Source organism: Lucilia sericata, unplaced genomic scaffold (genome assembly GCF_015586225.1).
Source record: "Lucilia sericata isolate MDLA Ls3-8-SP2 unplaced genomic scaffold, ASM1558622v1 Contig000576F_arrow, whole genome shotgun sequence".
NCBI lineage: Eukaryota > Metazoa > Arthropoda > Insecta > Diptera > Calliphoridae > Lucilia > Lucilia sericata.
In genome coordinates, this window is record NW_023994584.1 from 173,245 (window position 1) to 197,500 (window position 24,256).

General features: G+C 28.0%; 1 protein-coding gene across 4 annotated transcripts in view; it reads left to right on the forward strand.

Moving 5' to 3' along the window:
• LOC119606394 (acidic repeat-containing protein) overlaps window positions 1–23,354 on the forward strand; it is a 40,048-nt gene extending 16,694 nt beyond the window's left edge. For 2 of the 4 annotated variants that reach the window (XM_037959841.1, XM_037959842.1), the window contains exons 2-7: window positions 2,502–2,739; window positions 5,373–5,531; window positions 8,006–8,869; window positions 18,280–18,550; window positions 18,848–19,628; window positions 22,679–23,047. In XM_037959841.1, the coding sequence (XP_037815769.1) occupies window positions 2,508–2,739; window positions 5,373–5,531; window positions 8,006–8,869; window positions 18,280–18,550; window positions 18,848–19,628; window positions 22,679–22,828 (2,457 nt within the window). In that variant the 5' untranslated portion in view covers window positions 2,502–2,507 and the 3' untranslated portion in view covers window positions 22,829–23,047. Of the gene's footprint in view, window positions 1–2,501; window positions 2,740–5,372; window positions 5,532–8,005; window positions 8,870–18,279; window positions 18,551–18,847; window positions 19,629–22,678 lie in introns of all 4 variants that reach the window. The other 2 variants (XM_037959843.1, XM_037959845.1) reach the window with 2 other exon arrangements.
• The last annotated feature ends 902 nt before the right edge of the window (window positions 23,355–24,256 follow it).

Here is a 24,256-nt window from a genome sequence, read left to right on the forward strand (position 1 = left end):
AATTTAGTTGTAGTTCTTGTCGGTATCAAGTTTTCGATTTTAAATTAAAACAAATCTCTCCCCGTGCAAAATAATTGAAACTGAATACCCCAAAATACCATAAACCTTTGAACAAATGTTCGTAATTAATCCAATAACGATTTTTAAAACATAAAACCAAACTGTAAATGGTTATTTTATTTATTTAACATGGAGATTTTATTGCATTTATTCAGAAAACAATGACATACAATGACCATGTATATAATTTTCAACAGAAAATACATACTTCTTGAAAATACTCATGTGTACACATATTGATCATTACATTTTTCTTCCATTTTATCCACTTTTTTTGTTAAATAACAGGAAATACACTAAAAAAGTGAAGAAAAAATAGCAAACAGATTTGACATGTTTTTGTAATTTTCCTTCCTAAACCACCCATACCGCCCAACACCATTACCCTTTTTATTAACACTTACAATATGCATCAATTTTACCTGTCAATACGTAATGTTACCGTACAGGAAAAAAATACACACAAAAATAAATATATTTTACAAACAAAAAGTTGTAAAAAATGAACAAAAAAATACTATAGTAAATAAAAAAAGTATGAAAACAAAAAAACATAAATATAAACAAATAATATTGCAAAAATATTTATACTGACAATAACATTTTCTAGGGGGAGGGAGGGTGTATATGGCGGGGAACAATGATATACAGTGTCTACATTGTTACAGGTATTGATGTCAAATAATGATACTTTTTTGTTTTTCGAATTTTTGCGCCAATGTTACCTTCTTGGTGGCTGATATGTAAATATCGTAGAAAAAGTTGGTAAAAAAAATAAAATCACACTTTATATTCAAAACGTTCGAAATATATATTTATCCGCATTTTTACTCTATATAGCTATAGTAGGTTAAAGTTTTTTTTAATATTTTAAAATTGGAGAGAGATTTTTGTTATATAAAGTTATCAAAATAGTGTATGCTTTTGATCAAACTTTTATTTTTGTTATAATAAATATTTATACGCTTCAGTGTTTAATTGTCATGTTTTGAACTTTCATTAGGGTGAAAATTATTATTCAAAACATGTTTTTGGATCGTATTTCTCTAACAAGAAGTCCTGCATTAGTGCTTTCAGGAAGCAGTAATAATAAAATAATAATAGTCCAGGTAGGCAGTTAGTATATATGTATCTTGAAAATAATGCTTCATATTTTTAGAAATTTATAATGAAAACTGTTAAAAGCTTATACTTAAACGTATCTACTAAACTTTAAACATTTGAGATTAATTGATGTGCAGTAATATTAGAGAGCAGAGAGTGACGATCAAGCTTTTGTTGGTAAATATAAACTTATTAAAGCAATAGAGCAAATGAGAAAGTTCTTTGTCGATAACTGCTAAAAAGCCTTTCGTTAATTGATGTGATCAAGGGAGTATTGGCAGAGATTAGCAGGCTAGTTCTCTGATTGGTTTTGAATACGTGAGAGAGCTTACATGTGAAAACATAGGAGGCAATAAATAGAATGATTCTTTCTCAGAAAGTCGTGGAATTTTCAGAAACATTTGTTTGCCTTAACTGAAAATTTTGACGTTTTCAAATTGAATACAAATTCTTTGAACTTGGAGTGCTTGAAGAACGTCTTAGCATTAACTCTTTGGATTCAAATTTGAAGTATAGCTGCATTATAGGGTATCAATATAATCTGTTAGTGTCAAATGCCTTTCGTTAATTGATGTGATCAAGCGAATACCATTGAGACTGAGAAAGAGTAGCGAGCAAGCTCTCTCATGAGTTTTAAATATATGTGAGATCTTACAAGTGAAAGCAACGGAGCAAATAAAAAGAATGATTCTTTCTCAGAAAGTCAATGAATTTTAATTTCAGAAACATTTGTTTGCCTTAACGAAACTAAACTTTTTCACATTGAAAACTAATTCGTAGGACTTAAAGTCTTTGAATAACGGTTTTGATTAACTCTTATGATTCAAATTTTCAGTGTAGCAGCTTTATAGGGTATCATATAATCTGTTAGTATCAACCTCAAATGCTTTTAAATAAAAACCATATAAATATACACATTTTACCGCTGAATTTTTATTTATTAACATTTATAGGGGAATATAAAAAATATGTATTAAATAAACAAATTTGTATGTATCAGTATGTGGTAACATACCAATAATTTTATTAAAAATATAAAAAATATATAAATAAAGTTTTTAAACCATAAGCCAGTAATAGGTTTATTGTTACCATTTTTTTCAAGTGATGCCACAAAAATTCAACATTATTGTTATACCAGAGATAATTTTTTTTTAGATTAAACTAAAATAATTAAATACAATTTCCACTTAAAATCTATTAATAAATATTACTGATTTTATGATTACAAACATTTTTTTCCTAATAAAATTTAATTAAAACTTTAATAGGTTTTTTGTCGCTTTTGAAAAAACAAAGTATTAATAATTTTTGTTGCCTTTTCTTTTCTCTTCCAGATCACAATGAAATTTGTTATTTTACTGTGTGTACTTAGTGTACTGTTACTGCAACAAGCTCAAGCTTCACCCGTTAAACTAGTCGAACGTCAGGAACGTGCTTTGGCGCGCCAACAAGCTGCCGGTGTTAATGATGTTGCTCCTGTTGCCGCACAAGCTGCCGATGAAGATGATGATGACGATGAGGATGATGATGACGATGAACCTGATCTAGGAGATCTAATTGATGATGATGATGGTAAGATTATTTTGTTTAATTTTTTGTTAGTTTTTTCTTTTCTTAATTTTCTCTATATTTGTATATGTATAAGAACTAAGGTTTCTGGTAACATGGAATGAAAACAATGATAATAATCTATCTCATTACTTTTTTTTCTATTATTTGTAGCATAGTTTCGAAGAATGTGTTGTATTCTTTTAATTTTCTTTTACCTTTTATAGCAACAAAAACAGCAACAAAAAACAAGAACTATCTTTTTCTAAATGTAGATAAAAAGCAACAGATAAACTTAATAAAATATACACAGAGAGAATATATTTTGATATGCACAAATCTATAGGTTTTGTTAATTTTGTTTGCTGCAATCTAATTGTGGTAAGCACAAACAAAATAATAGACTTCTTATTTCTACAATAGCTATTAAATTTATTGTCACAAAATTATTTTCTCTGTGTAGATTTTCAACACACATGCACCACTACAATTTCCTTTTTATTCAATTAATCGTTCACACACGCAATGAAATTCTTAGTTGTCATTAATTCAATAAAATTAATTAATTAAGTAATATGTAATTTTAACACCTCATGACTAAACTGACTTTAATAAATTACCTCAAGGCATTAAAGATTTGTTGAAATTTATTTATTAGTTCAAAAAAAGAAAAAACTTTTGAAGTTCTTTTGAGAACTCACTCTTTTTTTAGATACACTCCGATTTCAACGTTCTTTTGTAAACACACTTTAACACAAAATTTTAAATATTTTGTTCAGATTACTTTTATTTTGTGTTTGAGTACATAATGCCTTTATGTATGTTTGTGTAAAAGTGTTATAATCTCAGGATAATGACACCATACTTGAAAGAAATTTTCTTTTTCTCTTTTGATTATGTGTGTTTAGTATAAACCAAAATCCTTTATATATGTACGTGGACTCATGTATTTTCTAAACATCATTTCCTAGGAGAGCAAATTGCTAGCCTACTGAATGAAATGAGTTTGCACGTAATGATGTAAATCAATATAGGAATATCGTGAAATGTTTTAGAGCGGAGATAGTCATAGAGAACTTTTTTATGATTTCAAATGCTCTCTTGTTTTCAGACTTAATCTTTTCTGAGATCACATTTATTAGTTACTGCTGCTGCCTGCTTTAGACCAATAAGAGTAGTATGTTGGGACAAATTGTAATTGACCTTTAAGATCAGAGATACGCAGAAAGCTTTCTTATGAGCTTTACTGCTTTCCTTTAGAAAGCTAAGTTTTCTATTTCTGTCAATCCCTAATATAAAGAAATGAAAACAAAAATTAACAAGCTTTATCCGATGATATTGAATGAAATGCTTTGTAGCTGATATGGACAGAGAGCTTTTATATGAACTTTATCCATCCAAATATTTATCGGCTTTTTACACAAATACATTAAGAACACCAACAAATCTCTTAACAGCTAAGAAAAAACATTAAATTTCTCTAATGAATATGTTAACCTGCTCTAATATATTCTCATTTAAAACCCACAAAATAATCATTAAAAACTGGTATCGGCAAAAAGCTATCTTAAGAGCTTTTTGATAAGCTCAGTATTAAAAATAACACCATTTCAAAGAGCTAACTTGTTACTCTCTACCGATACCTGATTCAAAACATTTCTCTTTTGGTTGCATCAATATTAGAGTAGTGGACGGCTCAAAGGGAATAGTCTATATATATATAGACTATCTATTATACTTTCTTCTAATCATATTTTCAAAGTTTCCTTGATATTCAAATTGTATATAAAACAAGCTTTCAAGCCTCTAATAGATTTCGGTTTCGATCACTGTTTTCTAGAGAGAATTAATACACTTGTATAAAGTAGTTCTCTTTTTAAATCCTAAAAGTTTAATTGATTGTGTGAAATGGTGTATAAAGAGCAGCTAGCATAAATGGGTAACCGCAACCATAAAAGGATAACCGATGTACATATGTTTGAGAACTTCAACATTGACTGACATGTGTATGTGTGTGTGAGTGTCTATGTTAAAAGTGTGTGCATGTAGTGTAAAAGAAATCTTAAGTAGACCATTTACGCACTACGCTCTTTTTCTATATTTATATTTGCATTTGTATCTCTATATTTTCTATCTTATTGTCTGTTTAGCTATACTCCCCTTTTTCACCTTTTTTAGTAGTATTGTATTACACATCTACGTAATGAAACGAGAAACCACAACTTTACAAGAAAAAAAAAAGGCAGTAATATTTATTTTAACGCCAACACCATCACTTCAGCACCTCTATAAGTATTCGTATGTTGTACCTACGCATCTCGGTATTTAAATCACAATTTGAAGTTACAGAAAGTTTTCTGCCACCAACACCATCTTCTCGTAAAACTACTTAGAATCTTTAAAAAAAAAACTACATATTATTTTTTTTGTTGATTTGCTGTCTTCTATATTATATAACCGACTGACTGTTCCTCAACAAAAAAAAAAAAAAATTAGTCCTAACGACACAGTTCAGTCGGTTAGACAAAGCACTGGTGTCTGTCTGTTTGTTATTGTTTTATCCGTGTGACCATAATATTTTTACATTATTCTTTCTCTTTTTCATGTGTTATTTCTATGCATGAATAACACAGTTCTATTTGTTTCGGGGCTTTCAGATGACGAGGACGACGATGATGATGAAGATGATGACGATGAGGAAGAGGAAGATAGACCACAAGGTCAAGCTGCCCCCAACTCGGGTGCCGATGATGATGATGAGGAAGATGATGACGATGATGATTACTTGGATAGATTATTCGATGATATCTTAGGTGGTAAGTGTAATAAAAGATATGAAATTGACAATTTTTTTGTTTTACATAGACTTATATAGATTGTTTAATATTGAGAAAATGACTAGAGGAATTTGTTGAGAAAAAGTATTATTATTGGATATGGATTTGTAGTAATATTAAAAGCTATTAAGTAATGTTAATGTTCAATATGCGAGAGGAAGTAGTTTTGGATAAAATTTCTGTTGGAGTACTAATTAAATACTACTTTACATTAAGTTAGCAAATATTTACCGAACTTGAGATTTTAGTTAGAATTGATTGATTTAAGTGATATGTATAAGACATTGTATACATATGTATATTGAATCAAATTTTGTATATTTCTAATGAATTTAAGAATTTGGAAAGTAAAATTTATACAATATTTATCATAAATATTTTCTTCAGAAACTTATAGATAAATAACCCAGTAAAAACGTTCATTGCCTACATAGTAACGGGGTTAAAATGCTAAAATTTTACTTAATCCATTATTTTAACACGGTGATGTCATTAAAGTCAAGTACTTACCACAAATGATTACAAGTAATTAGATAAAGTAGTCATTGCAAATCACATGAAAAAACGTATACATACTGTATCTATATCTTCACTGGCAAGATGACTAATGAATTAGAATGTATTTATATAACACATTATTTGTTAGACCTTATTAGACTACTTCTATGTAATCCAGACCACATGTAGAAGTCATTGAAAAGTATGTTGTTAAGTAATTAATTACAATTGAAAGCTATTAGCTAGTTTTTTCTGGGAATAAAAAGGTTATTGAAAGTTTTTATTAAATATGGACTTTTTTTTATTGAACAATTTTGAAAAAATATTTTTTTTTTTTTTTTTTTTTCAAAAATTATTGAAAAATAAAAAAAAGTTTTACGAAAACCCTCTCAAAATCTTTTTGTTCACAACAATTTTTAACTAAATAGAAAAATTTTCCAAAATAAGAGCCAAATTTTCAAAATTTTTTATTAAATAGAAATGTTTTCGAAAATTTTTTTAAAAATATAAATTTTTGAAAATTTTCTTTTAAAAATAATTTTATGTATATTTTCTATGCAATAACAATTCTTCAATCATTTTCGTTACAAAGAGGAATTGTAAAAATTTCTATAACATAGAGAATTTTAGAAAATTTTTTTATAAAATAGAAAATTTTAGAAAGTTTTCTATAAAATAGAGAATTTTTGAAAATTTTCTATAAAATAGAGAATTTTAGAAAATTTTCTATAAAAAAGAGAATTTTAGAAAATTTTCTATAAAATAGAGAATTTTAGAAAATTTTCTATAAAATAGAGAATTTTAGAAAATTTTCTATAAAATATAGAATTTTGGAAAATTTTCTATAAAACAGAGAATTTTAGAAAATTTTCTATAAAATAGAGAATTTTAGAAAATTTTCTATAAAATAGAGAAATTTTGAAAAATTTCTATAAAATAGAGAATTTTAGAAAATTTTCTATAAAATAGAGAATTTCTATAAAATAGAGAATTTTAGAAAATTTTCTATAAAATATAGAATTTTAGAAAATTTTCTATAAAATAGAGAATTTTAGAAAGTTTTCTATAAAATAGAGAATTTTAAAAAATTTTCTATAAAATAGAGAATTTTAGAAAATTTTTTATAAAATAGAGAAATTTTTAAAAATTTCTATAAAATAGAGAATTTTAGAAAAATTTCTATAAAATACAGAATTTTAGAAAATTTTCTATAAAATAGAGAAATTTTGAAAAATTTCTATAAAATAGAGAATTTTAGAAAAATTTCTATAAAATAGAGAATTTTAGTAAATTTTCTGTAAAATAGAGAATTTTAGAAAATTTTCTATAAAATAGAGAAATTTTAAAAATTTTCTATAAAATAGAGAAATTTTAAATATTTTCTATAAAATAAAGAAATTTTAAAAATTTTCTATAAAATAGAGAATTTTAGAAAATTTCTATAAAGTAGAGAATTTTAGAAAATTTTCTATAAAATAGAGAATTTTTGAAAATTTTGTATAAAATATAGAAATTTTTAAAAATTTTCTATACAATAGAGAAATTTTAAAATTTTCTATAATATTGAGAAATTTTCAAAAACTTTCTATGAAATAGAGAAATTTTGAAAATTTTCTATAAAATGGATAAATTTTAAAAATTTTCTATAAAATAGAGAAATTTTAAAAAATTTTCTATATAACAGAAATTTTCAAAATTTTTCCATAAAGCCGATTTTTTTGAAATATTTTTTAAACTAAAAATTTCCAAAATTTTTTGAAAAATTTAAATTAAAAGCTTCTATAAAAGAAAAATTCGAAAATTTTCCATAAAAAGGACATTTTTCGAAAATTTTGTATTAAAAAAAAAATATGATTCTGGCTAGAGAGAATTTTCTATAAAAAATAATTTTTTGAACACTTTCTATAAAAAAAATATTTTTATTATTTAATACAAATTTTCCTTTTAATTTTTAGATGAAGATGATGATGAAGACGATGACGATGAAGAACCCGCTGCCAGTGTACAAAATACCGTAGCTGCTGCTCCAGCCGCCCCCATTGAAGATATTGCTCCCGTAGGTCAAGCTGCTGCCGCTGGTATTTCCGATGGTGTCGATTTACCCGCCGAAAGTGGCAATGCCAACGAACCCTTGGCCCAAGGTAATGCTGCCGACAATGATGTAGCTCCCTCCAGCAGCAGCAACAACAACGAAGGTGAACAAAATGTTTTTTATGATGAAGATGCTAGCAATAGCATTGTAGATGGTATAACTGGTAGTAGTAGTAGTGATATTAGTAATGATAATAATAATCCCATCACTGGTAGTAGTAGTAGTAGTAATTCAGTTGATAGCATTATTAGTACAGATCAAACTCATACACAAAAAAACCATGAACATGAACAACAACAACAAAATGTACAACAACAACAGATCATAACAAACAATCAACCAGACACGTTGAAACTTACACCAACAAATGTCATTCAAACATCCAGTAGTAATACTAATAATAAAAAAACTAATACAAATCAGACTCCTCCTACAAGTTTGACTCAAAGTCCAACAGCGACAGTATTAGCGACAGCTGCTGCTTCAGCGGATAATGCAGGTACAAAAAATGCTGTAACAGCTGCTGCCGCTAATAATGTCAAGGACAAAGATGATGACAACGATGAGGATGATGATGATGAAGAAGATGATGATGATATTGATGATGGAGTCGATGATATTACAGGTGCCCTAACAGGTGAAGATGACGATGATGCTGACGACGATGAAGATGATGACGATGATGATATTATTGGCGACGATGTCATTGAAGCTAGACGTGAAGCACGTGAGTCTAAATCAGCTAAGAAACATACAACTGCTTTAAAAAGTAGCAACAAAAAATCAACAAGTGCTTTGAAGAGTAAAAAATCCTTGAAACATTAATGCCCTTCCACACAACTACAACAAATCCGTTAGCTAACAAAAACGAAACACAAACGACCTCAAAAGGACTTTTCAAAACTCAACTCTCTTTTATCTGTCTCTCTCTTCTTACCTTCTTAAAGTTAACTTAGATAATTAATAATATTTATTTGAATTCACAAGGACCTAAAGATGCTTTCTCCTATTAAACTTTTAACATAAAAGGACCAAAAGACTTTTTTTTTTGACAAGTTTGTCTTTGTTTTTTGTGATTTTTCTCTAGTAAATGTAGCTAAAGAAAAGAAAGTTTATTGTGCTAGTTTTAACGGTTTAAAGCGAGACAATAACAACATAAAGTTTTCTTTTTTTATTTATGATTTTTTTTGTTTTTTATATTCCTCTTAAAGTAGTTAACTGATTATGATAACGAGTTTGGTGCTAGTCAAACTATGTAAGAAAAAAACAAAAACAAACTGCACATTTGCAACAAAAAACTTATTACTTTTTTCACTATTTTTGTATGTAAAAAGCACGGACGACTATTGTCATTTGCACAAACTTGTTGAAAATTTTATTTTTTTTTAAACAATTACAAATTGTTTAAAAATTGTGTAAAGAAATTGTGAAAACTTGTTGTATTCGTATTTGTAAAAAAAAGAAAGTCAAGGCAAAAATCAAACCAACAAACTAAGCATTCACTAGTTTTTTTACTTTTAAAAGCACAAATTGTTGAAAGTATGTAATTAAATTTATATATATATTTATGATTTTATTTATTTATATGTATTTATTTATTTATAAAAAAGAAAGAAGAGAAAATTATTTAAAATTGCCTTTAATAATAACGGTCTTAGAACTTTGCTTAACTGTAAATTTATCTTACGGTTCAGCAGGGTTAGTTGGTACCGTTTGTTAAAACTTTACTGGCCTATTCTAATAAAAAGATTTTTGTAAAGAACTTTTAAGAAAATCTTGAAAATTTAAACTTATTATATAGTTTAATTTATTTGTATTTATTTATTTATTTATTTATTTAATTTATTTATTGATATTTGTAATTTATTTATTTTTTATTTTTTTCACCAAAAAGAAATTCTTACACAAAATACCACACATACAAAATTTTACACTCACATTTATTTATAACAATCACATATACATATAAATTTTTTTTGATTTTGTAAAATGTAGTTTTTTAAAATACAGCTAAAACTTTGAAAAAAAAAACTCTATCTATCTATGTTTTTCTCCTTAACTATATCTAACTGTCTTTTCTACTATCTATCTAAATATCTATCTATCTGTCTGTCTATCTGTTTTTTTTTTCAAACAAATTTAACATGTCTATAATTCTGTTGGGTGCCAGGGATGCCATATCAACGCTTGAAAAATTCGTGAGAAATAGCTTAAAAGAAAATGGTATCCTTATAATCTGCCCTATTCCACACTAAACATAAACATTTAAAACAAAATATTAAATATTAAAAATAATTAAAATTTGTACACCCCTACTAGTTGGTTTCTATACAAAATTTTAAACAAAGTTCCAAAAAAAAAAAATTTAATTTTTAAACCTTTTTGTCTGAAATAGGGCTGATTATATATTGTTTATGAATTTTTCTTTTGTAAACACTTTTTACAAATACCCGCCGGAATTTGTTTGTTATTTTGAAAATTTTTTGTTATTTTGCTTAAAAAAACACACACAATTTTACACATTTTTAAAACAACAACAAACACCAACTATCAAAAAAAAACACTTTTCCGACACACTATTATTTTGTTTCCCGTATTTCCTGTAAAGCACACCTTGAAACCACCCCCCTAAACACAGACAAGCAAATATAAATTATTATAATTGTCCTTATAAGTTTATTTTGTTGTAAATTTAAAAAAATCCGTTTTATTACTTTCTTTTTTTGGAAAAAAATACAAAACAAACATTTGAAGAATTAAAAAAATGTGAAAATGAAATGAATCTAATAAAAAAATGCTGTGTTTTATTTATATTTAATTTAAATGGAATAATAATACCAAGTACTGAAAAAAAGAAGGCGTGGTTTAGTAAAAAAAACAAAGGAAAAATCCTTAATTGGCTTCATGTATTTTTCAAGCGTTTGTTTGTAAAAAAAAATTTTATAAAAAAAACTTCATTTATTTTCCTTTACTCTTTTCTCTATTTTTGTCTATTCATTTATCATTTGTTGCTAATTCTTGTAGTTTTTTCATTTATTTCTTTAAATCTTTGTGTAATTGTCACTTTTACGCCTTTCTTTATTTTAATTTTCTAAACTACGCCTATTTTTTTCAAATCTTTCTCTAAAAGTAAGTATTTTATATTTGGTAATGGTTAAATATTGGCTTTTATTTTACAGCTTTAAGTGTTTAAGCTATTTCTGTGGAAATCATTAATTTAAGCAAATTTATTTTCTAAGAAGAGTGTCAAGAAGTCGTATTTTCATCAGTATCTCCTTTTTAAATACTCTAGAGCAGGCTTTAAGATGTATCCTAATACATCTAAAAACTTAAGATTCACAACTATACCATTCAAATTCCTAATAATTACCAACCGGTTGTGTCTAAAATTGCACCTTCTGGTCAAACTAAAGTTAACAATTTTCACCAAAGTTAGCAATTTTGATCATATTTTTTTTTGCATAAGAACAAACATTACTGAATCTGGTTAAAATCGTTGCAATAATGTTACCTAGTTCTCCTTCAAATATTTCCGGGAATAACACTTGAAGATTCTTAAATCTTTGTCATACATTTTTGGAGTAAGGACGAATCTGTTTAAAATTTTTCCAATAATGTAACTTAGTTCTCTCTCATTCAAATATTTTCGATAATATCATTTGAATTTTCACAAATTTTGTTACTCAAACAGAAATTGTGACAAAACTAAGCAAAGATCCCATGTACAGTGAAAATTGGGTCCATATAAAGTCCCCTTGAGAAAATAACTTTATCGTTCATAATTGACTAGTAACGCGATAAAAGTGAACACAATATGAACTTATATTTCTATAACAAATGAAGAACAGTTAACAATTGACTCCAATCCTCATAGAATAATAAAACCCTTCACAGGATTCCCTTTCCCAAAATTTAGTATATATCGCTCATACACTACAAGACTGGCATAACACAAAATAAAAGTCGTTCCGAGAAAAATGGCCACTATATGGAGGGTATTAGGCGTTTGTGCTGATGCTTGTAACACTTAAAAATATTGGTTCTACACTCACATTAAATTATACCAATCGGCTCAGAATCAGAATGAGTCAATTATTCTATGCCCATCTGTCCGTGCGTCCGTCTGTCTGTCTATTTATCTGTCTGCTCTTATCTTTTCAAGATAACTTAATAAAATTTAGCACATACTCTTCTTTTGGATGAAGCCTATTGAAAATAGTCGATGTCGGTCCATTATTTCGCCTAGCCCCCATACAACCGTACTCCCCGAATAGGGCTTTTGTTCATAACTCTGTTGAATGTTATAGAATCTGTATAAATCTCAGTTTCATATATGTTTAAATGATACTGCCGATTTTCGTAATTATCGGGCCTCATTTGACTCAAGTCCCCATAAAAAGATCTTCTTCAGAAAATTACTTAAAGGTGGAAATTCACTTTTATACATCAGTATCACATTGAAATTCTGCATAAATAACTTTAATGTCATCGTAAAACGCTAATAGAGAATTTATACGAATATGAGCATATTTACCTTTGGCCCCATTTTTTTGATAAAAAATTTTTAAAATATTTCGGAATTCTTCGTTTACAACAAAAAATCGATCTCACACCAAAAATAATAGACATAATTGAAATTTTATAAATCTAAATATATATGACTTGGGTATTTTTTATTTTTCTCGTGTTCAGTAAATTTTGAAAATCGTTAAAACCGGTCCATTATATCACATTGACCCCATACAACCGGACCTTGCGATTTGGGCTTTTTAGCTCATAACTACGACAAATTATAGTAATTCTTCAGAAATCGGTAGAACTATGTTTTATAAATGACACTGCCGATTTTTGTAATGATCGGACCTCAAACTCCCCTTTTAAGCATGTCTTAAACATCCAAACCTCCTTCAAATTTTATAAGGATCGGCCCATACTTTTTAAGAAAATATGTTTTCATCAATAAATTGCTTAAATACATCGAAATTTAGTTAACACACAACATAATTTTTTTTATAAAAACTCAAATCCATTCAGTCCACATCAGACTGATTAGTCCCCCATAAATAGTCCTTTTTTGAAAATCAATTTGTAGTCCATAAATATCATTTGGATTTGAGATAAAATCCGATATAAATGATAAAAAATTTTCAGAATATATTCTATCAAAAGCATTTTAAACATACGTGACCTTACTTTCTTACTTCTTGATTATTGGATTAGGTTATGTTGAAGTGGAGGATGCTAATATTATAACATACATTTATTCACTTGGATCGCTACTGCACCTGTTTTGTACTCCTTTATATGGTAGTTTTTATAAGTGGGTAATTTTTATATAGCAATTGTCATCCAGTAATTCAGAAATTCCTGGACGTAATTTCTAAAATTTACCAATTAATGTTCCTTAAGGTTGATATATCCGATATAACAACATTCCCAAAGTCTTTGGATGTTACATATTTCGACAAAAGCTTGTCAGTGGCATAGAAAGGGAGCTATGACTGATTATGAGGAGAATTCTTTAAGTGATCACTTTAAAATATCTCCTTTAATATAAATACTTATTTTATCTGTTCTAACTACTTGACTACAAAGGGATTTTAATAACATTTGCGAATGTAATTGACACATATAGAGGATATTTTCTATCTACTGCTAGTTAAAGTTTTTATAAATTTAATTATATTTTATTTATAGTCATGTTATCGTAATGGATATTAATAATATACATATAAATACATATGTGTATCTATTTATAAACACATACATACATATATAAAAGGTTACACAAAATTAAACTGACCTTTCTAAGCAGGATTCCTCATTAACTAATTAAATCAGTTCGTTTTTCTAAAAATAAAAAAGTGTTTCAATTCTATACATAAATAGATCCACATAAATATATATTTAGGTTAAAATGACATGCATGTTATAATAGAGATGATGGTATATAAAGATTACTGTTACGGTGAACAATTAAAAGAGAAAATGTATAAAATATTAAAGGATGATATTTACAATGTTTTGGGATATAAATCAGAAAAAAGGAAGGAAAGAGAAACTTATTAAATATATATTTTTAAAAATAATTGCAATAATTATACTTACGAAAGTATATTTATTATTTTTTTAATACAAATATGTATGTATAAGTAAATTTATTATTTATACTCGTAAATATCAAAGTGATACATCATACTTCGTTTTTATTTTAATGTCATAGCCTATTATAAAGACATTAACTTTTATTTTCTATTAACATGGACATTGCATATGGGTAATTCCATTTTGTTTTAATTTCACCTTACATCTGCCGCTGCCCTTTCGTGAATATCATTCAACCAAAATTGAAGGTACAAATGCCGATTTTCGTAAATACGTTAATGATTGACCATTTAATTCCATTTTCTTTAATAATTCGAATTTTAACTATATATTAGATTACACCTTGTTTCCTTGTTTCGAATTTATTTATCTAGAAATTTGAATTTTTACTAGAAAATCAAATCTTAATTAAACATTCCACTTTTTGTCGAAAAGTCGAAATTTTGCTAAAATATTGAAATTTCACTAGAAATTCAATGTTTCATTAGAAACTAAAAATATGTTTTTTTTTTTAAATTTCAATAAAAATTCAAAAATATTAAAATTCTTACTTGAAAATCGAAAATTCACAAGAAATTCAAATTTCACTTCAAATACTAAATTTTACTGAAATACCAAATTCGCTGCAAATTACACACATTTCGAAATTTCACCAGAAATTAAAAATTGTGGTAAAAATTTAGGATATTTTTAAAAATTTGAATTTTTACTAGTTAGTTAGTTAGTAAGTTAGTTAGTTAGTTAGTTAGTTAGTTAGTTAGTTAGTTAGTTAGTTAGATAGTTAGTTAGTTAGTTAGTTACTTAGTTAGTTAGTAGTTAGTTAGTTAGTTAGTTAGTAGTTAGTTAGTTAGTTAGTTAGTTAGTTAGTTAGTTAGTTAGTTAGTTAGTTAGTTAGTTAGTAGTTAGTAGTTAGTTAGTTAGTAGTTAGTTAGTTAGTTAGTAGTTAGTTAGTTAGTTAGTTAGTTAGTTAGTAGTTAGTTAGTAGTTAGTTAGTTAGTAGTTAGTTAGTTAGTTAGTAGTTAGTTAGTTAGTTAGTTAGTTAGTTAGTTAGTTAGTTAGTTAGTTAGTTAGTTAGTTAGTTAGTTAGTTAGTAGTAGTTAGTAGTTAGTTAGTTAGTTAGTTAGTTAGTTAGTTAGTTAGTTAGTTAGTTAGTTAGTTAGTTAGTTAGTTAGTTAGTTAGTTAGTTAGTTAGTTAGTTAGTTAGTTAGTTAGTTAGTTAGTTAGTTAGTTAGTTAGTTAGTTAGTTAGTTAGTTAGTTAGTTAGTTAGTTAGTTAGTTAGTTAGTTAGTTAGTTAGTAGTTAGTTAGTTAGTAGTTAGTTAGTTAGTTAGTTAGTTAGTTAGTTAGTTAGTTAGTTAGTTAGTTAGTTAGTTAGTTAGTTAGTTAGTTAGTTAGTTAGTTAGTTAGTTAGTTAGTTAGTAGTTAGTTAGTTAGTTAGTTAGTTAGTTAGTTAGTTAGTTAGTTAGTTAGTTAGTTAGTTAGTTAGTTAGTTAGTTAGTTAGTTAGTTAGTTAGTTAGTTAGTTAGTTAGTTAGTTAGTTAGTTAGTTAGTTAGTTAGTTAGTTAGTTAGTTAGTTAGTTAGTAGTTAGTTAGTTAGTTAGTAGTTAGTTAGTTAGTTAGTTAGTTAGTTAGTTAGTTAGTTAGTTAGTTAGTTAGTTAGTTAGTTAGTTAGTTAGTTAGTTAGTAGTTAGTTAGTTAGTTAGTTAGTTAGTAGTTAGTTAGTTAGTTAGTTAGTAGTTAGTTAGTTAGTTAGTTAGTTAGTTAGTTAGTTAGTTAGTTAGTTAGTTAGTTAGTAGTTAGTTAGTTAGTTAGTTAGTTAGTTAGTTAGTTAGTTAGTTAGTTAGTTACTTAGTAAGTAAGTCATTGTCATTTCCTCTTTTTAATGAATATAGGAAACACCCATATACATACACATTTATTCCAATTTACATACACACACATTATTTCCACATGTTTTTATGCATGCGGTCATAAAAGTGTGTAAATAATAAATTCATGAGGTATCAAAAGGTAAATAGAGGTAAATATGTAAAAAACCTATGTGTATATGTATGTATGGTGTATTTTGATGAATATAAAATGTGTATATAAAAAGCTTTTTATGTGTATGTGTTCGTAATAAAAATGTTCTGATTTGACTCTATTTGATGCCCTTATTTTTTTATTATACATACATAATAATTGTAATAATTGTTTGTGTAATTCTATATTTACACATTTATTTTTATTACAGAGAAATTTGAAACACTTGCATATATTGTTTTTTATATTTTTCATTATTTACTCAACTCATTCGTTTAATATTTGTCCTTTAAACAATATAAATAATAATGTCTTTTTTTATATAAATAGTTACAATTAATGAAGGTGTTTCTAATGAATCCCACAATACAATAGATTAATTTATCTAATACCCATATTTTCACAACAATTACAGTGTTAATTGTTAAAAAAAGAAGTATGTAATTCAATTGTAAGGATTTAAATTATTTGAATAATAATTATTTTAATATCCTGTATATCTTATACATAATATGTTTCTATTGAACACGCATATAATTACATATGTACATTATACGGAAGTGGTTAAAGTGTTAGATGTATTTCTTTTAATTATGAAAATTGATATTGGTGCTCAAATATAATAGTGTTTTAATAATTATTTATTGGTTTTTTTAATGTCACACGAAAGTCACGTAAGACAAAAAAGAAAAGGATTGGTATTCAATACGATATAACAGCGTGAATTGTAAAAATCATTATTTTCAAAACTATTTCGGATTAGAATTGTTATAAAGATTTAAATATTTTATAAGAAATGAACAAAAATACTATCCAAATGAATGGTATAGCTCAAAATTCAGGATTTTTGAACAGTGTATTACAAAGTAAGGTGCATTTTAAAGTTTTATCTATTTTCAAAAGTGTTTATAATATTCGGTGTTAGGGTTAGTATACCCTACAGCACTTTAGTATACCAATCGGGTTGGAATCATTTCCTCAGTCGAAAGTGTTTACAATATTCGGTGTTAGGGTTAGTATACCCTACAGCACTTTAGTATACCAATCGGGTAAGAATCATTTCCTCAGTCGATTTAGCTATGTCTGTCTGTCTGTCTGTCTGTCCGTCCGTTTGTCTGTCTGTCCGTCCATGTAAACCTTGTAATCAAACTACAGGTCGTAATTTTAAAGATAATTCAATAAAATTTGGCCCCTGTTGTCCCACGGATGAAGAGTATTGAAAATGGTTAAGATCAATCCAATTATTTCACCTAGCCCCCATACAACTGAACCCCCGAATAGGGCTTGTAAACCTTGTAATCAAACTACAAGTTGCAATTTTGAAGATAATTCAATGAAGTTTAGTATATGATCTTGTATTCTACCAGAGACGAACCCTATGGAAACATCGGTTATTTATTTCACCTAGCTCCCATACAACTGAAGCCCCCGAATATGTCCTTTAAGTTGATATTTATGTTTAATATACTCGAAATACGAAAAAGCTACGAAACCAAGTTCAAGTTTTATATTGATAGGGCCCTAGCCCCTATTTTATTCAAAAAAAAATAAATGTTTTAAAATTTTAGTTGTATTAGAGGATATTAAACTAGTCTGTAGGTAGTTAGTAAAAACATAATAAATAAGTATTTATTTATTATAATATTAATTTTTTAATTTTTATTTAAAATTTAAATACTTAGTTTTAAATATTATTATTTTACAGCTTTATTAAATGCTTTACTATTTAACTGATTTAGCAATAAGTTTTAATTCATTTATACTGGAGAGGCACCCTTTACACAAACAATTAAATAAACAACACAAACACATATACACCCTATCATGCAAAATACACACAACAAATATATACATTTAATTTTAAATAGATATACAAATAAAAGAATAGTATTGTATTTATGCTCTTTTTTTCAATAATTGAAATAAATTTGCATACGTCATTTTCTAATTACAAAATTTATCTTTCCACTATCTGTTATCAATATATGTATGTGTTTTTGTAAACATTTAGGTTCATTGAAAAACAATATAATTGATATGTCGAGCGATGCCTTCCAGGAACGTAATAATCAGTTTGTCGATGCGATATTTGCACGTATTAATCGTATTGTATCCGATAACTATGACCCGTTTGTGGTACAATTGAATGGTCGTTCAACAGTTAAACATGAAATAAAATCGGCCTCTGCCACATCAACAAAAAGCCAGCATCAGCAGCAGCAACAACAAAATAAAATAAAAACCGCAAAACCACAAACCACCAACACATCAATTAAGAAATTGTAAGTTTTTCGATAATACAAATTGAGTATATATTGTAGCATAAAATTACATACTTTATAAATAGAAAAAAAAAAAAAAAATGGAAAATGTTGCACTATCATTCTGTGGCAAAATATATGTGTACACAACATATGTGTGTAAGTGTATAAACATAGAATAAAATAACTTGCAACAGACATACTTTAGAGTAGCATACATGTTTAAATTGGATCAATTGATTTTATATGTTATTTCTGTTATTTTTACATTTTTTTATAAATTGTATTTTTTTCTCTGTTTTCCTCTTTTTTTTGTAGGAAAAATACAAAATCGGAACCACGTAGCAACACAAACAACGAAAACGAAACTATCGACAGCAGCAGCAGCAGCACTACAATCACCAACACTGCTGAAGCAGAGTCTATGCCAAAGGACAATAACAATGAGCCAAAACAACTAAATAAGTTGCAACAACAATTGGAACAATTGGAGGGACAACAGAAAAAACTCAAAGCCACTGAACAAATTGGGAATGATGTTGTAACAAATGAACAACAAAACTCAGAACAAAAAACTGAAATCCATACTGACGAAACGAAACAGGAAACTCGCACTGCATTTGTCAATGATGTTGTCAAATCAGGAAATCAAAAGAAAAGCTCTACAAAGGCACACAAACAACATGGACAAACAAAAAAAGTTCACAATGGCAGCAATAGTGCGACCAGCAGTAATAACAACAGCAAACACAAACTTAAATCGACTAGCGCCACAACAGCCAACAATAAAAATGGCAACACTAAGGATGCCAACACTGACTATTTAAAGGCTGAAGGTAGTCTATCGGGTTTAGCATCATTGAAGCGTGTCGGCAATGTAAAATTGGCCATCGATCCGGAAGGACGCAATTCTACAATTAAGGCTAAATTCACTTTGGGACCCCTTATTTTACGTGTTGAGAAATCATTCAAACGTGCCGGAGTGGAGAATGTTAAAAGTGCTACAGCACGTACTAACGAAATGATCGGACGTATTAAGTTTAGTGTGGTTAATGATCGTGCCACATTGATGTCGATTAAGGTGCAACAGCCTAAACAGGTAAATGGTTGCAAATTTTCATATAATTGGTTACAAAGGGAAATATTGTAAAGAAAAATATAAAATCTAGTTTATAGTCGGGAAAAAAGACTAGTCTAAAGTCAGAACAATAAACTAGTCCATATTTGGGACCACAGCAGGGTCAATATACTAATCTACAGTCGAAACTAATTTTCCATAGTCGATACAATAGACTGTCCATAGTCATGTCAGAAACCTAGCCGAGAGAATAAGCAATATAACAGATCTGTTTAAAGCCGGGACAAAAGATCAGTTAATGGACATAACAGTAGAATAGTTTATAGTCCATTGTCGGGACAATAATTTTGTCTATAGACGTGATAAAAGGCTAGTATATAGTAAGGATACGATACTAGTTTATAGTCGGTGCATAAGAATTGGCTATAGTTGGAACAATATACTAGACTTTGGTCAGAACTAGTTTATAGACGGGAAAAAAGACTAGCCTAAAGTCAGAACAATAAACTAGTCTATATTTGGGACAATAGTCATGTCAGCAACCTAGCCGAGAGAATAAGCAATATAATAGATCTGTTTAAAGCCGGGACAAAAGATCAGTTAATGGTCATAACAATAGATTAGTTTGTAGTCCATTGTTGGGAGAATAATCTTGTCTATAGACGTTTTAAAAGGCTAGTATATAGTTAACATATGATACTAGTTTATAGATGGTGCATTGGAATTAGCCATAGTCGGAACAATATACTAGCCTTTGGTTAGAACTAGTTTAAAGTCGGGAAAAAAGACTAGTCTAAAGTCAAAACAATAAACTAGTCAAAATTTGTTACTATAGCAGTGTCAATAGACTAATCTACAGTCGGGACTAATTTTCCATAGCCGATACAATAGACTGTCCATAGTCGTGTTAGCAACCTATCCGAGACAATAAGCAATATAATAGATATTTTTAAAGTTGGGACAGAAGATCAGTTAATGGTTATAACAATAGAATAGGTTATTGTTTTAATAAATAGTCTATAGTAAAGATAATAATCTTGTCTATAGACGATGCAAAATGTTAGTCTATAGTTCGGACCTTAGACTAGTTCGTAGTCAGAAAATAGTTCAGTCTATACTATAGAAGGGACAATACACTACTCTTAAATAAAGAAGGAACAATACACTAGTCTAGACTTTAGGTTAGGTTAGGTTGATAGGAGGATGTATATCACATAAAATCCGAAGAAATACTCCTAGGCCACTATCGGGCCTGTTGTGAGCTCCTTTTCATGAAAAAAATGTTCACTGAATGAATTATTTTTCAGTGTTCAGAAACTCAGTTTCCTGGACATAATTCCTAAAAATCTTCCAATCAGTGTTAGTCAGGAATGTTATTTTCGGAATAACATCACTTCAAAGATACTTGGATTGAACTTCGGTAAATGCCTGGTAGTGGTAGAGAAAGTGCTCCAGAGTTTCAATCTCCTCTTCACATGCTCTACATTCGTCTGAATCCGCAAGTCCAATTTTGTATAGATGTGCTCGAATCCTGTGTGTCCACTACGTACCATCATACTAACTTCAGACTTGCTCATTATGAGGAGATTTTTGGTCTTGCTCTCATCAGGGTCACCCCATAGAATCTTTGTGGTTTTACCCACTGTTTCATTATTCCAAGAGGCCTTATGGGATTCTCTCACACTTATTTTTAGTTCAGCTTTTGTTGCGTCAAATGGTTTTGCGTTTGTCAGGTTAACTGCCTCGAGCTCCCTTCCCTTTAAAGCTATTACATTCGCCCTTTCGTTGCCGACTACTCCCGAGTGGCCTGGTACCCATATGATGTGAACCTTACCTCTGGGAGAGTATTCAGTTAAAGCTTTCTTACAATCCAAAACGGTCTTAGATTTAATTCTATCACCTGATATCGCCCTAATTGCCTTCTAGCTGTCGGTATATATATTAAGCGCTGTGGGCGCCATATTTATTCTAATACAATTTACGCATTCCCTTATTGCTCGGACTTCTGCCTGGTAGCTTGTGTTATGATTTTGGTATAAACTGTAGTCGATACAATCTATAGTCCGGACAAAGAAATGACTTTATAGTCAGTACAATGGACCACTCTATAGTCGAGGAAGTATACTTTTGTATACTATACAAAAGATTCCTAGTCTATAGTAAGAGTAATATACTAGTCCATAGTCGGCACAATATGCTATTGTATTATTGGGAAAACAAAATAGTCAATAGTATGTGCGGTAGACTAGTCTATAGTCGGACCGATAGATTATGCTATAGCCGGAATGAAGAACTAGTCTTTATGGAGATAATAGAATAATCAGTCTATAATTAAAACAATGGACTAATCTATATGTAGTCGAAACAATTTACTATTCCATAGACGAGACAAAATACTCCAGTCGGTATAATAGGCTGGTCTATAATAAGAGCAATAAACTAATCCATAGTCGGCACAATATACTAGTCTATACGATATCTATAGTCGGAACGAAAGACTAGTCTTGGTAGATATAATAGACTTGTCTACAGTCGGGACAATAGACTAGTTATTCTTATTCTTACTGGATATGAAAATGTCCATTTAAATACGAAATTATTTAACTTTTTTTCAATACTATTTAAAATTGTGAAATAGTTATTTACTTACCATAATTAAAATTCAAATGCATTTATCTAATATCCTTAAGTGTATTGAAATCTTCGTATAACATCGAGCAACTTTAATTTGATTAACACTTTTAAACGATAAATTGATTGGATTAATTTTCCCTTGAATTAAAAATAAAACCCTTCCCCTTATTTTCATAACAAAGACTCTGTGTGAGTGGAATGTAAGTATGAAACCAATACCCAAAGGGCTTGGTTTGGCAATACATACATACATTCATTTTAACATTTGCATGAACACACGGAACATGAAATAAACATTATAAAAATTGTCTACATTTTTTAAATAATTGAACGTTTAATTAAAATTGCTTATTGTAAGTGAAAGGCAAAATTTAATTATAAAACCTTTTCATTTTTCTTTTCCTTTTCGTTTCTCTTTTTCATTTACATTTCTCTAGGTCGAAGTTGAAAGCAAAGACAACCATGACCGCACCAGAGAATTTGTCTGGCGTCGTACACCAAAAATTGCAAAATTGGTCAATGAAAAACTTAAATTGGCAGCCGAAACTCTATTTGCCCCACAAGGTGTTGAGGTGGTAAGACTTTAAGTCAAAACAATAACAAAAGAATTGTGCTCAAACACTCAAATAAACCAACATTTATAACTTTAAATTTTACTTAAAACTATTTATGTTAAATTAAATTTTAAAATTTGTTAAAGAATTTTTTCACCACAAATTATTAAAGAAAAACTACAATTTTATGTTTTAACAGTAATATATTTATTTATTTACTTAAACACCTACATACATAATTTTGTATTTAGTATATATGCTAGATAATTCTAATTATTTAAACAATTTAATTTTAGTTCATTTTAATTTATTTATTGTTTTTGCAATAAGCTTTATTTATTATCTACTATTTATTTTATTACATAAGTGTTCTTTTCATTTATGCATTCAAACATTTAATATATAGTTATGCAAAATATAAATTGAATTTTAATTTAATTTATTTAAAAAACACAAAAACTAATCATAATAATTCTACTGCATGTTATTTATTTAAAACGTATGCAATTTTAATTTATTTAAAAATAAAGAAATTATTATAATTTAAAAACACAGTGTTAAGAAAAAAATTTTTGAAATTTTATTATAAATATTTGCATTTTACTTAAAAAACAAATCATCAAACATGTGTCATCTTTCACACCACAAAACCCAAAGGGTCCTTACGAGCAGACTATATTCATTAAAATATTACGTAGGTTGGTGTATGTATGTGTATGGATTTGTTTATATATTCACTTAAGTAAACAAATACATATTTATTAGGGTATGTCGATGATTTGAATTCTGAGGATTTTGGAAAATTAGTCATTCAATTTTAATTTAAACAAGTAACTTTCTGGAAAGAAACATATACTTGCTGATTTGGATTTAGAGAAAAATTTATAGAATTATGTATTTAAATACAATTTTTTTGTAAAAACAGAAAATTTGAGAGATCGGTTTCTGAGAAACTTTAAAAGAGAAAATAAGACTAACAGAAGAATGACAAAATTTCCTAGGCTGGACTTGCAAATACCTAACGAAGAACGCTAAAACAGTTCTATTGCATAAAAGTTAATGTTCAGTTGTATAAAAGTAAGAAATTATAGTCGGATGTGGCCGACAACATAATAGGTTATATATTTCTCATAATAAAGCATTTTAGTTAAATTGTATCATGCTTCCGATATACTTAAGCAATTTATTGATGAAAAACTAATTTTCTGGAAGAGGTTTTATATCGGAGCTGGGTGATAAAATATAGTGGATGGATCTGCGTTTAAATTAAATGTATTTTTCATAAATCTCTTCGCAACATTAGCCTTTTTAAGCGAATTGTAAATATTTAACAAATTTTTTGAAGCGGGTTTATAAGAGGTATAGGGTGAAATGAGACCCAATCATTACAAAATACGACAGGGTCATCAAGGCAAATATGGACTTAGTTGTGCCGATTTTTGTATAGGTAAAATAATGGAC